The 13,341-nt window shown below is 33.0% G+C and overlaps 1 protein-coding gene across 1 annotated transcript in view; it reads right to left on the bottom strand.

Moving 5' to 3' along the window:
* The window catches only part of LOC117123888 (mediator of RNA polymerase II transcription subunit 6-like), an 11,572-nt gene extending 809 nt beyond the window's left edge, over positions 1-10,763 (bottom strand). Inside the window, exons 1-5 of the mRNA XM_033269945.1 lie at positions 10,670-10,763; positions 3,459-3,618; positions 2,954-3,128; positions 1,481-1,595; positions 1,214-1,320 (exon numbers count right to left, since the gene is read on the bottom strand). Of these exons, the coding sequence (XP_033125836.1) occupies positions 1,214-1,320; positions 1,481-1,595; positions 2,954-3,128; positions 3,459-3,618; positions 10,670-10,730 (618 nt within the window). The 5' untranslated portion in view covers positions 10,731-10,763. The remainder of the gene's footprint in view (positions 1-1,213; positions 1,321-1,480; positions 1,596-2,953; positions 3,129-3,458; positions 3,619-10,669) is intronic.
* Positions 10,764-13,341: the final 2,578 nt, after the last annotated feature.

Raw genomic sequence — 13,341 nt, 5'->3', positions numbered from 1 at the left:
GCAGCCCTCACTGAACAAACAGCTTCTTCATGTTAATTTATCTTTGTCATTCTAAATTCATTCCATTCTCCCCTTAGTGGCATTTAAAATACTGCACTCTGATCTTATCTTATCTTTATTTATATTTTTCTTTGTAGTACTGTTACGGTTCATTCCACAAATTTTTTGCTTGCATACATTGAATTTTTACTCCCCTACATCAATGATTGCCTGCGTGCAATAGATAACTGACAATGCTAGTGGACAGCCGAAACATGTCTTATTGGGGCCGTTAAGGCCATAACTTATTGGATTAAATACAGGCTTTGCCTATGATGAAGATACGATCTGTTGTGTTGTTTTTGAAAATGAAGTGATATATTTCTTAAGATTACTGGAAATTGGGGTGCGAAGGTGAAGCTCACAAATTAAGGTGATTTTTATCTACTTGAGCATGGTTTTTTTGCTTCAAACATTTTCAAAGGGCCCAACTTAGGGACGCTGAGTGGGAAAAGCGAGCTAGATATGCCACTAGTGGTAATGTGCGGGGTTTTTTTTGTGTGTGCCTTAAATTTATGATAAGCCCTTATATTTCTCAGCAGGCAGTGCAAGGAACAATCACCAAAACAAACAAGAGTTGATTTTCAATATAGAAGTACAAGTGACATCAAACACTTGTATGAAGGCAATGGTTAATAATGACCTGCAGTTTTTTATTTTCCAGACGATAAATGGCTATTCAGATATTGACCTGTTATATTCAGATTTTCAGACAATAAAAATAATTATTACTATTATTCAATATCTAATCAGTCGTTCAATTCTAGTTAAAATAGACTCTTAGAAAGAACCCAAGGAGAGGGATTTTTTAATTCTTAAAATTTATATTTCATAAATTTGTTATTTATGCTTTATTGTATACGTTTTTCTTAGGTCCCTCTTTATTTTTTAACAAGCCCTTTAGGGCTTCATGAAGGTTCCTTTTTGTTTCCTGTTTGGTTTTTTTTGTATGTTTTTTTTTACTGACAAATAAAGAATTTTGGTATTTTTGGTTTTGAGAAATGGTTCTTGGGCCTTAAAACACACTTAAAGAGATGTTGTATAGGTGCAATATGTGACCTGACCTTAATACATTGAAAGAATCATAATTGGTTGGAATAAGGTAAAGCCAGTTACACTGAAGTAAGGGAGGGATATGCATATTGTAAAATTACCCACACTACATGCAACATACCTGTACTACTTTGGGTGGGAATCTGTCCGCTAGTTTGCTGAGCAATACATCAACCTTTTGCCGTTGAAACATCGAGGCTGGCTCTTCCTTCTTTGGTTTCTTCTTTTCTGAAAAAAAAAATTACAAAATAAAATACCATTGGACAAATTTCTTTAAAAACTTACAAAAGTAGTAAGATGTTATTGTTATATTATCTCATTATTATAATCATTATCATTTGTATTTTTATTATTATCATTAACCTCAAAATTATGATTTTTTTTTTACCTTTCTCTTGCTTTGCCTTGTCTTTAAACTCCCACCAGTAACCACATGATGATTTATAACGAGAAAAAGAAAGTGTCTCCTCAAATGCAGACTGAATGTTGAAAGCCGCTGTCAACTACAAAACAATTACAACAAGTTTGATCATGTCTTTCTGTTTTGAAGCTCTATTATTACAAAATTTTCTAGGCTTCCATAAAATTATGAGTGGGGACAGCTAAAAAGAAGATAATTATTTTACTTCAGGCCAGTGGTAGCAGGAATGAGGGCTGATACATTTTGAAATGGTGTTTTATAAATGATTCTGTTTTTAAGCTCTGTTATTACAAAATGTTCTAGGCTTCCTAAAAAATAATTATATTACTTGAGGCCAATGGTAGCAGGAATGAGGGAATGGGTGCCTTACCCCCCCCCCTCAGAGAGGTCAAGCAGCACGCTGGCTACAACTTGGAGACGAAAATATATATACAGATATAAGTGTATTTTAATTATTTATGCATGGTATGTCTCAAGATGGCTCACATTTGGCCACTTTCTCTGGGCACCAGGGGGCTTGACCATTAAATTTTTACCAGTAACGTAAATGCTTGAATAAGCGCTCCGGCACTTGTAAAATTTTTGGCGGCTTCAGTGTGGTGCTTATTCGAGAGCGGCACTTATAAAAAAATATTGGCATGGCACTTTACATGCTCATTCCCATTTCACCTATCTCACGTATTCCCGTAGTTCAGTAGGCCTATCATAGGTCCTACGTCATTATAAATAAACGATAATAAACTTCATTGTGTTATTTATGCATTTCAACACTGCATACATTATATTTAAAACCATGTTTCTCAAACTGTTTCCTTACACACAATACTCTCGATTAAGCACCGCGGTACCTATTTGAGAGCGGCGCTTAACAAAAAAAATCATGTTTGGTGCAACGCTTATTTAAGAGCCATGTCTATTTGAGTGCGCCGCTTATTCGAGCATTTATGGTATTTACTGACTGTGAACCCTAACAGAAGCCCTTAACTTCCTCGTTGGACAGCACTGCTCCCCTTTATTAATATCCTGGAGCCACCTCTGCTTAAACTAATACTTTCTTCCTTAGGCCTAATAACATCCTTACTAATACTACTAATACAGGTCTGTAGGCAGGGGTGCAGAGGGATCGGAATCGGATGCACTAACCCAAATTTCAAAAGGCCCACTTTCTTAAACATTATTTCACAGAAACACCAATCCCCAAAATTTCCTTTCAAAAATCCTGTTTATGGGCCTGCTAATATTAATAGTAATATCCTGAAGACAATTGAAGCAACTCAATCAAAACATCTAGACATTCTCAACTAGCAACAGTTCGTTTCAGAACTATCTACCTGGTGTTCCGCAAGCATTAATATATAATATAGATGGCCTTTTCTAATTCGAGTAATGAAATCAAACATTAAATGAATTATAAATGAAGTCTTCAAATATTCTCTTTACCATTCTAGCATTGAGGACTGAGCAAAGGTCTGGTGCTTGGTAAATAACTCCTGCTATGATGTAATAATCAGCCAGAGGCGTGACATTAGTCGGGGAAAACCGATGCTGTTTACGTATAACATATAAGATTGGGTCATGTACATGAAGAAGTTGATACTCAAGACCGATCATGTTGCTAAAAAGAAAAAAAAATTATAAGCAACACAACAATATCTGAAAAGAATAAATTTTAAATTGAAGGTAATAGATAAAAATTTAAAAGTATCTGTTGAAATATTATCTGTATGGAGAAATTAATTCAATTAATTAATTAATTAATTAATTAATTAAAACACAGAGGTCCAAAGTCTCATAAAAGTTTGTATGTGTTTACTATCAATTGTGTCCCTCAAAGCAGCTAGCTAGCTCATTTAACCACATCTCCTGCCAAGTGTACTGGTAACATTAAAATGAATACTGCCCTCTACTTTAAAACTTTATTAATTGTACAAACATTTTTACTCACATAAGTTGTTCTGGGTTTTGACGCTGCATTTTCACTATCTCATTATTACATTTGCGATCATAGAAAGGATTGCTGCGTTCACTGAAATAGTTCATCACGTTGGACGGATCCAACAATGGAATCCAAGCACTGTCATGCCATGTCATGTGAAGGGGATTGTCTACGGGTTAACGAAATTAATTATCATTATTATTATTATAAAAATGTTAATAATAATTTAAATTAATTTATCTGTACATCTTCATCAATTTATATAATCAACATCAAATGAATCAACATAATCTACCATGTAATTACATAACAATTTTCAATAACTACAATTGCAAACAAAATTTAAAATTGCCATAGCTTTGAAGTTAAAAAAACTAAATTATACTACATACACAAGCAAGTAAGCAGAGTGGCATTTCAGTGCGAATCCAGGAATTTAAAATAGCGGGGGACCACTCAGCCCTACCATCGTTGGGGCTGAGGTAAGAAAAATTACGATTATGTCCCCACTAGATGGCCGGAAATGCCACTCTCAGACTTGAATTTGAATAGAATTTTCTTTTTTTCTCTACTTTTTTATAATTTAAAATAATTCAGTGTGGCTCCCCCCATCACCCATTGCCTTGAATTTGCTGCTGCATTTGGATATCATGTCTCCTTGGCCTAAGCCTATTTCAATGTTTATATATATATAATGCATTATAAATTACAGGTTAAAAATTTATATCATCTGTGACAAAAAGCAACAATATATTAAAATGGATATAAAAATAGTACATAACATATAAAAATCTAAAATACAAAGAGACATTCAGAAAAACTTACAATAATACATTAAACTGAGAAGGGACGGACACAAGAAAAAAAAACCCCAAATGACTCAGACCAGGAAACAATATGCAGATCAATATAACATTAAAACTAACTCTTAACAACAGCATAAAAAGGTTATATTTAAGAATATAAAAATGATAAATCAGGGGAAACACATTGTAATAACAGAATTATAATTATTTACGACTCCGGATTTCCAAAATTTTGTGTCTGACAGGCTTCAACAAAACTAAGTTGTTTCAACCTAATAAAAGTAGTAATATTAATAATAAAAATTTAAATAATAATACAGTATGAATAAGGCCAATATTTTCATCCAGTTATTGACTTCATAATATATTGCAATCAAGAATTTACACACCTCAACAAACCATTAACATTATCACCTATAATACTATAGCAGTAATAATTATAATATTAAGAATAAGGCCTAAACAATTTTCACAAAAAAATTGACTTCATTGTGCAACCAAGTACTTGTACACCTCATTCAACCATTAACATTACCACTATTAATTGAAGCAATAATAATAATAATAATAATAATAATAATAATAATAATAATAATAATAATAATAATAATAATAATAATAATAATAATACAGTAAGTAAGCCCTAAATACTATACTAGGCAAACTAGTTACTGGCAGACAAATATTCATTAGGATAAGTTTGAACGCCGCTAATCCATTTAATTTCATTCGAAAAGTTCGATTTTCCGCTATTTTCGCTATTTTTTCTCACATTTCTCTTCCATAACTTCACTTCTACTTGTCCGATTTTCGCCATTGTTCTTTTATTCTATTCAAAATTTAATACAGTAATTGTTTTACCAACCTTAATTTTAATTTATAAGGTTGCGAAATCTCGTAGGACTTTTCATTTTTGTAACCGTAGTTTTTCAAATTTTACAGTGTAAAACCTATGATTTTAGTCGAAATGTGGCAAATTTCTTTAAGTTTTTACGTCGTAGCTCCACTAATATTGTGCCGATTTTCGGCATTGTTGTGGCAATCTGTAGCTTTATTTATTAACTACAACATATGTAAAAATCAATTAGATTGGTTAATAAATGGTGTCGGACTTTTTATTTTTATAAAAATCTACCAATAGCAAGTCAGTTTAAAAGCCAATGCTTTAGAATAGTGCTTGGAGAATTTACCGGATTTTCGTGCAGAACTAGCTTCACTTTGGAGGTATAATTTATAGTTTTATTTACTGTACCTTGAAATATAAGTTTGATTTTTAGTTTGTGCATGTGTAGGTGAACATATTGGTATAATTTTTAATGTATTTACCTACGAAATATGGCAGTTATGGCAATTTATAAATGGCGATATTACGCTAGGCCCACAGATTCTCCTCCGGTTCACTGTCTGATAATCAGACTACACCATGTACAGCTGTACAGTGTGTGTAGTAGAAACATCTGTAATGTTAATGAATGGTCATATTTCTGGACTGTTAAAAATGTATAGGCCTAGGCCCTAACTATTAATATGATATAATATTAATAAATTGAAGAAATTACTACTCTCTAGCCTAATAATAAATACCCCTATTTTACAGTGGTACAGTCTGCACGCTTCAATAACCAGCCATTGAATTCGTATCGATGAGATAAGGGGATTATCAAACCGTACGCAAAGGCAAATTTGACCAACTGGGTGATCAAACTTATCCTAATGCTCTCAAAGAATGGCTAATAATAATAATTAATAAGACGAAAACAATTTTCAGTCAGTTATTGACTTTGTAATACAGTATTGTTAACCAACAATTTACACACCTCATCAAATCATTTATAATGCTATGATGTTAGCTAAGTGTGCATTCAAGTCAAAATTGTTTATTTTGCTGGGATTGTTGGAAAATAATACATCAGATATTTTATCACTGACTCATCTGATTCAATTTCCATAGAAACTAACTAAACAGCAGTAATCAATCCCAAAATACTTTAGTAGAACAAAATATTTTTAAAAAAATATAAAGGTAAAAGTAGAATAACCCATAGTTCGCAGCATCATTGTTTTAATTAGCAACAGGCATGGTCTTTGACTACAATAGCAGCTGTAGAAAACGCTTAGATTTGTGTTTAAATCTTCCCTCAATGACAACAATACAAAAGTTAACAAACATATTAATAAAATGAATAAAAGAATGAACAGATGAATGAACAAATGAATGACTAATAAAATGATCTTTGCTTGGACCAATTTTGAATTTAGCACAGAAAATGTCAAAAGTGGAGGGTAGAAAAACACTGTGAAAAAACATAGGAAAAGGGAATATAAAAAAACCCCAATAGATTTTCCACATAAAAGCTAATAATAACAATGAGTGTAACAACTACTGTAGATTGCTAACTGTAGAGGGCACACTGTACATCCTTCCTGTTCCATACCAAATAAGGTAAAAAAATCAATACAGCTGTTTTCCAATCCAATAAACAACAAGGATATTAACACCATTTATTTATTTATAAGTTTGATGGGAGAGTCAAAAATAGCAATGGAACAGTGTACCCATCCCTTTCACTTTGTTGGGACCTGTTTGCTTAAACATATTTAATAAATGAGTCACATGTGTTGTTCACAAGCAAAAGGACATCTTCAAAGTTTATTCATTTGACAATAAGCAAATAGAATACAAGTACTTAGGGTCACTGGTTTACAAAATTCAAATGTATTTTTGTAACAGGATACATGGTTAAGATAACAAATCCACTGACATGTGTACTTTCATTCTCAATTCGGATGACATTATTTATCAATTTTCATTTAAATGTTTATTTAGTGCAACTGTAAACAACTTCCACATGATCCCGACAGGTCAAATAAAGGATAAAAACAAGATAATTTATGTTAAAAATGATACGCACTTGATATTAAGTACCGGTGCTTACAAAGTAGAGAACTTCAGATGGATAGCAAAATTATTTATGTTTGTAATAGGCCTACAGTACTTGTTTACAATCACTGCAAGGTCCATATTTCTTAGTGGATCAAATTGACCCGATACCAATATTGCCTTGGTATTTTGCATCACAGGTTCACAATAAAAAAACACATTGCAATACCAATTTTTCCATTTCAAATAATTTTATTTCCATTTACCAAACAATACAAATAGTAAAATAAATTATTTTTGACTAATTTTTTTTTTTGGGGGGGGGCATTTATTTGAGAGAGATGTTTTTTCCAATTGAGGCTCTGGAGGGGAAGTTTATTCAAGGAATGTGATTTTTTCAAAGTGGGGCATTTATTCAAATAAATTTTCATCACAAAATTCACATCCAAGTGATAATCAAAGAAAAAGTACATTGTTTTTATTATTGTTACTAATATTACTTATCTTTATGATTTCAGCTGTAGTTGCTATTTTTTGCACTCAGCTGAGTGGGTGGTTCCTTCAGGTGGCTTGCCATATTTTTGTTCCTGGTATGAAATGCAAGTTGCATGGTATGTTTTAGCACAGGGCACAGGCTTAATCTATTTCTTGTTTAATAATTATGAAATGATTCAAAGGTTTTAGATAAATTATTAAATGGCACTTAAAACAGGTAGTATAAATGCATTGTATAGTTAACAACAACTGAATGGCAACCACAATGGCAACCACTATGGCAACCACTATATGGTAAAAAGGAAAAGACCCATAGGCTTAGCCAGCGAGCCATCCGGCCGTCTTTTGGACGGCCAACAATTATTTAGGACGGCCACTTTTACCGTGACGGCTTGGCCTAATCAGCTTGGCCTAATCAGCTCAGCCTAGCCTAATTGTGCCTGGTCTACCTTTATGAAATTCTTTATGTTCTTCAAATCTATCGAATATTACATTCTTATTAATAGGTCAATGATTAAACTAAAGCTAAATCATATTTACGTTTGATAAAAACAACATTTATTTATTGAATGTATGTTGTTTTCATACCAATATTCGGTGGGGATTCCCAAAGATGGGCGTGGACCGCCCAGCAGCTCAGTGCCATGCCCACTGGCTTCCATTTTGGACGGCCTATTTTGTGTTTATGGCTAAACTTCTGAAAAGACCAAAAGCCAGATGACGACATGAGCTGGTAGGATTAATAATATGGACAAAATTCACCACAGACAAAAACAGTTGGCATAATTTGGGAGAGGCCTCTGCCCACCTGTAAATAAAACAGGCTGTAGATGATGATGAACAGTCAGATAGGCCATGTATAACACAAGGTATCAACAGAAAATTGGGTAAACAGTTTTACTTTCATTGTTTCAAGAAATTACTATTGGTGACCATTTGGGGCATCCATGGGCATTACATAAAAAGCATGTTAAATTCCAACATGACATTATTTTCAAATATTAGAACAAGCCTCTCTTTTCTAAAAATGTTTGAACCAATTAAATACTATACTGAGCATTCCCGAAATGCATGCATTTAAAATTTGGGGTATTTATCAACACTAGTGTGAAAGATGGGACAAAAGAAAGACACTGCATTAAAATTATTCAAAGTACATACTATCTCAGTATACTTTCACTTTGTGATTATATATAAATTATATTTTGTCTTTTAAAAATTATGCAACAATTCCCCTTGGTTTAGATTTTTGTGGTGATAACTACTGTAGAGTGTGACATACAACAGCGAGACAAACGTAATCTACACTGAACTTCCACATACTTGCCCATCGTATTCCAGGAAGTCAACTACAGAAACATGTTAATCGCAATTTGAGCATGCCCCACTATAAACAATATTATAAGCCTAAAGGCATATGTGATAGAATAACATAAAAAACAATGTAATACCTTAACAGCGTTACATTTCAATAAATGTCGTGCTTCACTGAACGTGACATTTGAAACCGAAAATAATTTTTTATTTATAATTTTATTGGGAATCTACCTAGAGATTTTCAATGTATTATCTTAGCTTTTTGTGTTAATGCAGGAAGTTTACACATTTTTTTGAGTGACAAATAGATGGGGAAAATATAAGTGTTTAAAAAAACCTTGCCCTTTTGTTTTTTTTTTGTCGAAGGAACCGGATGACAATCTAATAATTCTATGGTCCAGCTTTATGGTAACAGAGAGTTGGTGCAAATTCGGTATCAAACTACAAAAGCAAAATTTACATGATCTTAAAAAACATCCTGTTTGAACTGTGCAAAAAAATGAAACATTTAAATTTGTTTAATAACAACTATAATTGCTTAGTCTAATGCTTATATAAGTTATTTAACATTTAAGTGAAAATTAGAATGTCAACATTAATAAATAGTGTCTTTCCTATGCAATGTAATTGTATTTTATCTAGCATTAATTTAACTTACATGTTTCAATCTTTATTGATATTTACTTTTTTGTTACCCAATGGCATTGCTAACACAAATTTGTATACATAATCATAGGTGGAAATTAATTAATCAAATTCTGGATAAGTATGGCAAAGCATATCTAAAAAGAACATTAATGTAATTTTATTAGTACTTTTTAAGTACATTGTGAGTCTTAATATACAGCATTGCATGATTTTAAACTTAATGTTATTCTAAGCACTTCAAAACCATTTTAGCCATCTTACCAATTTTATTACAGTATGCAGTTTCTTGAACATTTTAAATTTGACTTTCAATCCAAATTTTACCCTTTGCACTTATTACACCCGTTCCTGTTTTACTCAATGAACTTTAAATAATTTTTAATGGTTTGTAAAATGCTTAGGTTAAGATTAATATATTTCAAATATCACTGTATATTTTATTGAATTATCTTTTAAGCTTTTCCTTTTTGTATGTGTCGTTAGTCTGCGGTTTATAGTTTTATTGTGAACCCACTGAATGATGTGTGTGCCCATGAAGGTATTATAAACACTATAATAGCTACTTGATGTGCCATTGATTCAAAAGTGTAGTTTTCAAAAAAATGTTATTTAATATATTAATTAGATTTTTTAAGGGTTTTCCAAAATTTACCAAACAGTAGTAGTACCATATTTCAAGTTTAAAGACTACAGTAGTACTGTACACACATGTCGACCTAACGATTCAGACTGCAATCACATGAAAAGCCTTTTTTTTTTTTTGACTGCTTTGCATGTTTACTAAGGTGGTCGTATCTGAGGGTATATTATTCCATAGAGTTATAAACAATGGACCATTCCCCACCTCTTGAATAGTGTTGCTAAAGTCTCACAATCCCTGGGCTCTGTATGTAGGCCTAGTTACATTAGCCGGCCTCGGGTTGAGCCAGTCTTTCTCCTCGAGCTTTCAAGTTAGGTGACAGCCTAGCTTAGAAATCCTGTCGAATTACATACAGCTAATTATTTTCTTCACGTTTCCTAACTGATCTATGTTCTATGATGCATAAATTAAAAATAAGTATGATCTAAATCACCTTCAGTAACGTCGTTTCCTTGATTTTGATATCGGCTATTATTACTGGAATTCCCACTCATGGTTGTTTTTAATTTTAGTTCGTTCAAACACTGCCCTCTATATGATCAATGTACGCACAATCGATAATGTTTGCGGGATTTCCCCGATTTCGTAATGCATAAACAACGTATTTTCGGTTTCAACATGCAGAAGGATTGACAAGGAGTATTTCAGGCCCGATAATCATCACAGGTATTCTTTGCAAATCTAGCTGATAGAAGTATTGATATTTCAAAACATAACATTGTAGTAGTTAAAACGAAAATTCTGATATAAAATTCTGCTTTCGTTAAAAACGTTGACACAATCATTGTCTGAGATAAAGAAATACTCTGGCAGTGGTTCGGGAAATTCCAAATTCTAACTTCCATAGAATCATTCTAATATACATAATAAGACATGGAACATAGCTTTCGAAAAAATTTACATTCACAGGGGATATGTTCATGTTAAGCAATCTATTTTCGAAATTGACTCGGTATTCAGAGAAAACTTTAATTGAATATATTCTAGGTATCTCGATAACTGCGATTTCTGCTCAAGAAAAATCAATATTTTCAGGTGTCTCGAAAGCTATTCTCTGAAAATAAGACATAATATCTCTACCCTACCAAATCTAAGAACAGAGACGCTAGGACTTTACAACAGAAATGATATGTACTTGACTAGCTTTAGACCCTAGTCCTAGCATCCTATTAATAAGAAGTCCTTATTAAGGTCCATGGTCTAAGATTTCAAAACATCAATTTTGTTACGCCTATTAAGTTAGGTTATCAAATGGTTAAAAATTGTAATTTATTATTAGTCTTTATATTTTAATAATTTCAATAAACAAACTACAACAAAATATGAAAATAACATAATAACATAACAAATTAAAATGATGCCGGTGAGCTGAAAAAGCGGAATATAGATTGAAAATGGGCATAATATTTTGTATAATAAATGATTGCGGTACACCACGTAAATAGTTCTGAAAAGGAGAATGACATTTTGATGACGATTAAAGCAACCATTGTCAACCAAACGTAAAGACTCAAACAACAAAAACCTCAATCCTTTTCAGAACTATTTACGTGGTGCACCGCAGACAAATATCGTCGTTGTTACTTCGCATTCAAACCTTCAAACAATAATTGCCACAAACAGTTACGAAATTAACAACATAAAAATTCAGTAGGATGCTAATCTTCATATTCCTTTGCTAAGGGTAATGTGTTTAAAATATTTATACAATAGTCAATTTTTTGCATGCAATTAAGCACGATTGTTGTATAGAACATTTGTAAGATCGAGATAAGAGGATGGTTCGATTACAAACAACAGAAAAATTCTCTAAAAAAAGTGGGAGGGGGGAATGCATATGACATCATCATGCTCATATATGTATGTGATATTATGACATCCTCATAGCCCATATATGGGCAATTCACATAAATTTTGATAAAGTGTATAATGGTTAAGGTATAGATAAACAGCGGTGAAGTATTATTGAACATTGACAGAGGCTGATGGGGGAAGGATGCAGATGAAGTAGAAAACTCGATGTGAGGGGAAATTGCTGACAAAATACGTTAATATGAGGTGATCATTATCTACTTAAGCGTATTTTTTTTTGCTCAGCTACTTTCTAGTGGCGGCACAAGGGGAATAAATTTTCGGGATGCGTGCGCACCAGCCCCAACCCTCCTGTAAATACGCGTATTCACAGTAGTTGTCTACAACGAAACGCAAAACGGAATAGCCATTGTTTTCATTTGCTTAGCATTTGGTGTTCGGGGGTGAGGGGTGTATAATGGTAAGTTTTGTTAGGAGCTCTGTAGAAGGCTGTATGAAATCTAGGCCCTAGATAAGGATTCTCCTATTCAGACTGGGCCCCCACCCCAACTCCGATAGTACGCAGTCGTTATGTCTCTGAGATTACTCAGTCAAATGCCTTCAATAGAATGACACAGCATGTTTTTGTTTTTGCTTTTTTTTATGCTAGAGGTGACTGTCTTTTGGGTGGGATCGTAGCATACATAAATGATGTATTCTAAATTCATAAAAACAGAAATTTTCGTCGAATATGTCACCATTATGATGATAACCCGGCCAACTTAAATTGATTTCATGTTTCGATTTCTGTTTAGCTTTCTTCGCGTCATTGCTTAAACAAATAAAAAAACGATGTTATAACATTTTGTATTTATCTCAATTTTATTATGTCCTACCTACTCAACATTGTAAGCCACTGAAACAAAAGTTTAAAGTAATTTGTATCTCGAACTTGGTACTTTTTCTGTGGATCTTCTATCTTAAGAAACAGGCCGATTTGAAAATTAATGCCGGTGAAGAACATTAAGATACCTACGTAAATAGGCATAGCCCTACACAGGGCCGGCCCCGGTCCCCGCCCCACACTTTTGAAAGTTAAAAAAAAACTTTCGGTCCTTTCCTCCGCCCCGCCCCCTTCCACTTCCAGATATCTCTGGATTGGCACCTGCTACAGTATCTTTGGTGATAGCGGCGTATCTAAGGGGTCCGTGTAATGGAAATTTTGCGAGCAAAGAAATTAGGCCTACACGTAAATAGTTAAAAATAATGTTAGTTTATTCTCACATAGTGGCCCTCATTTCTATACAAAATACG

Source organism: Anneissia japonica, unplaced genomic scaffold, assembly GCF_011630105.1.
Source record: "Anneissia japonica isolate Jap-2015-1 unplaced genomic scaffold, ASM1163010v1 scaffold287736_len1891122_cov214, whole genome shotgun sequence".
Lineage (NCBI taxonomy): Eukaryota > Metazoa > Echinodermata > Crinoidea > Comatulida > Comatulidae > Anneissia > Anneissia japonica.
This window is presented reverse-complemented; position numbering and strand designations above follow the sequence as displayed.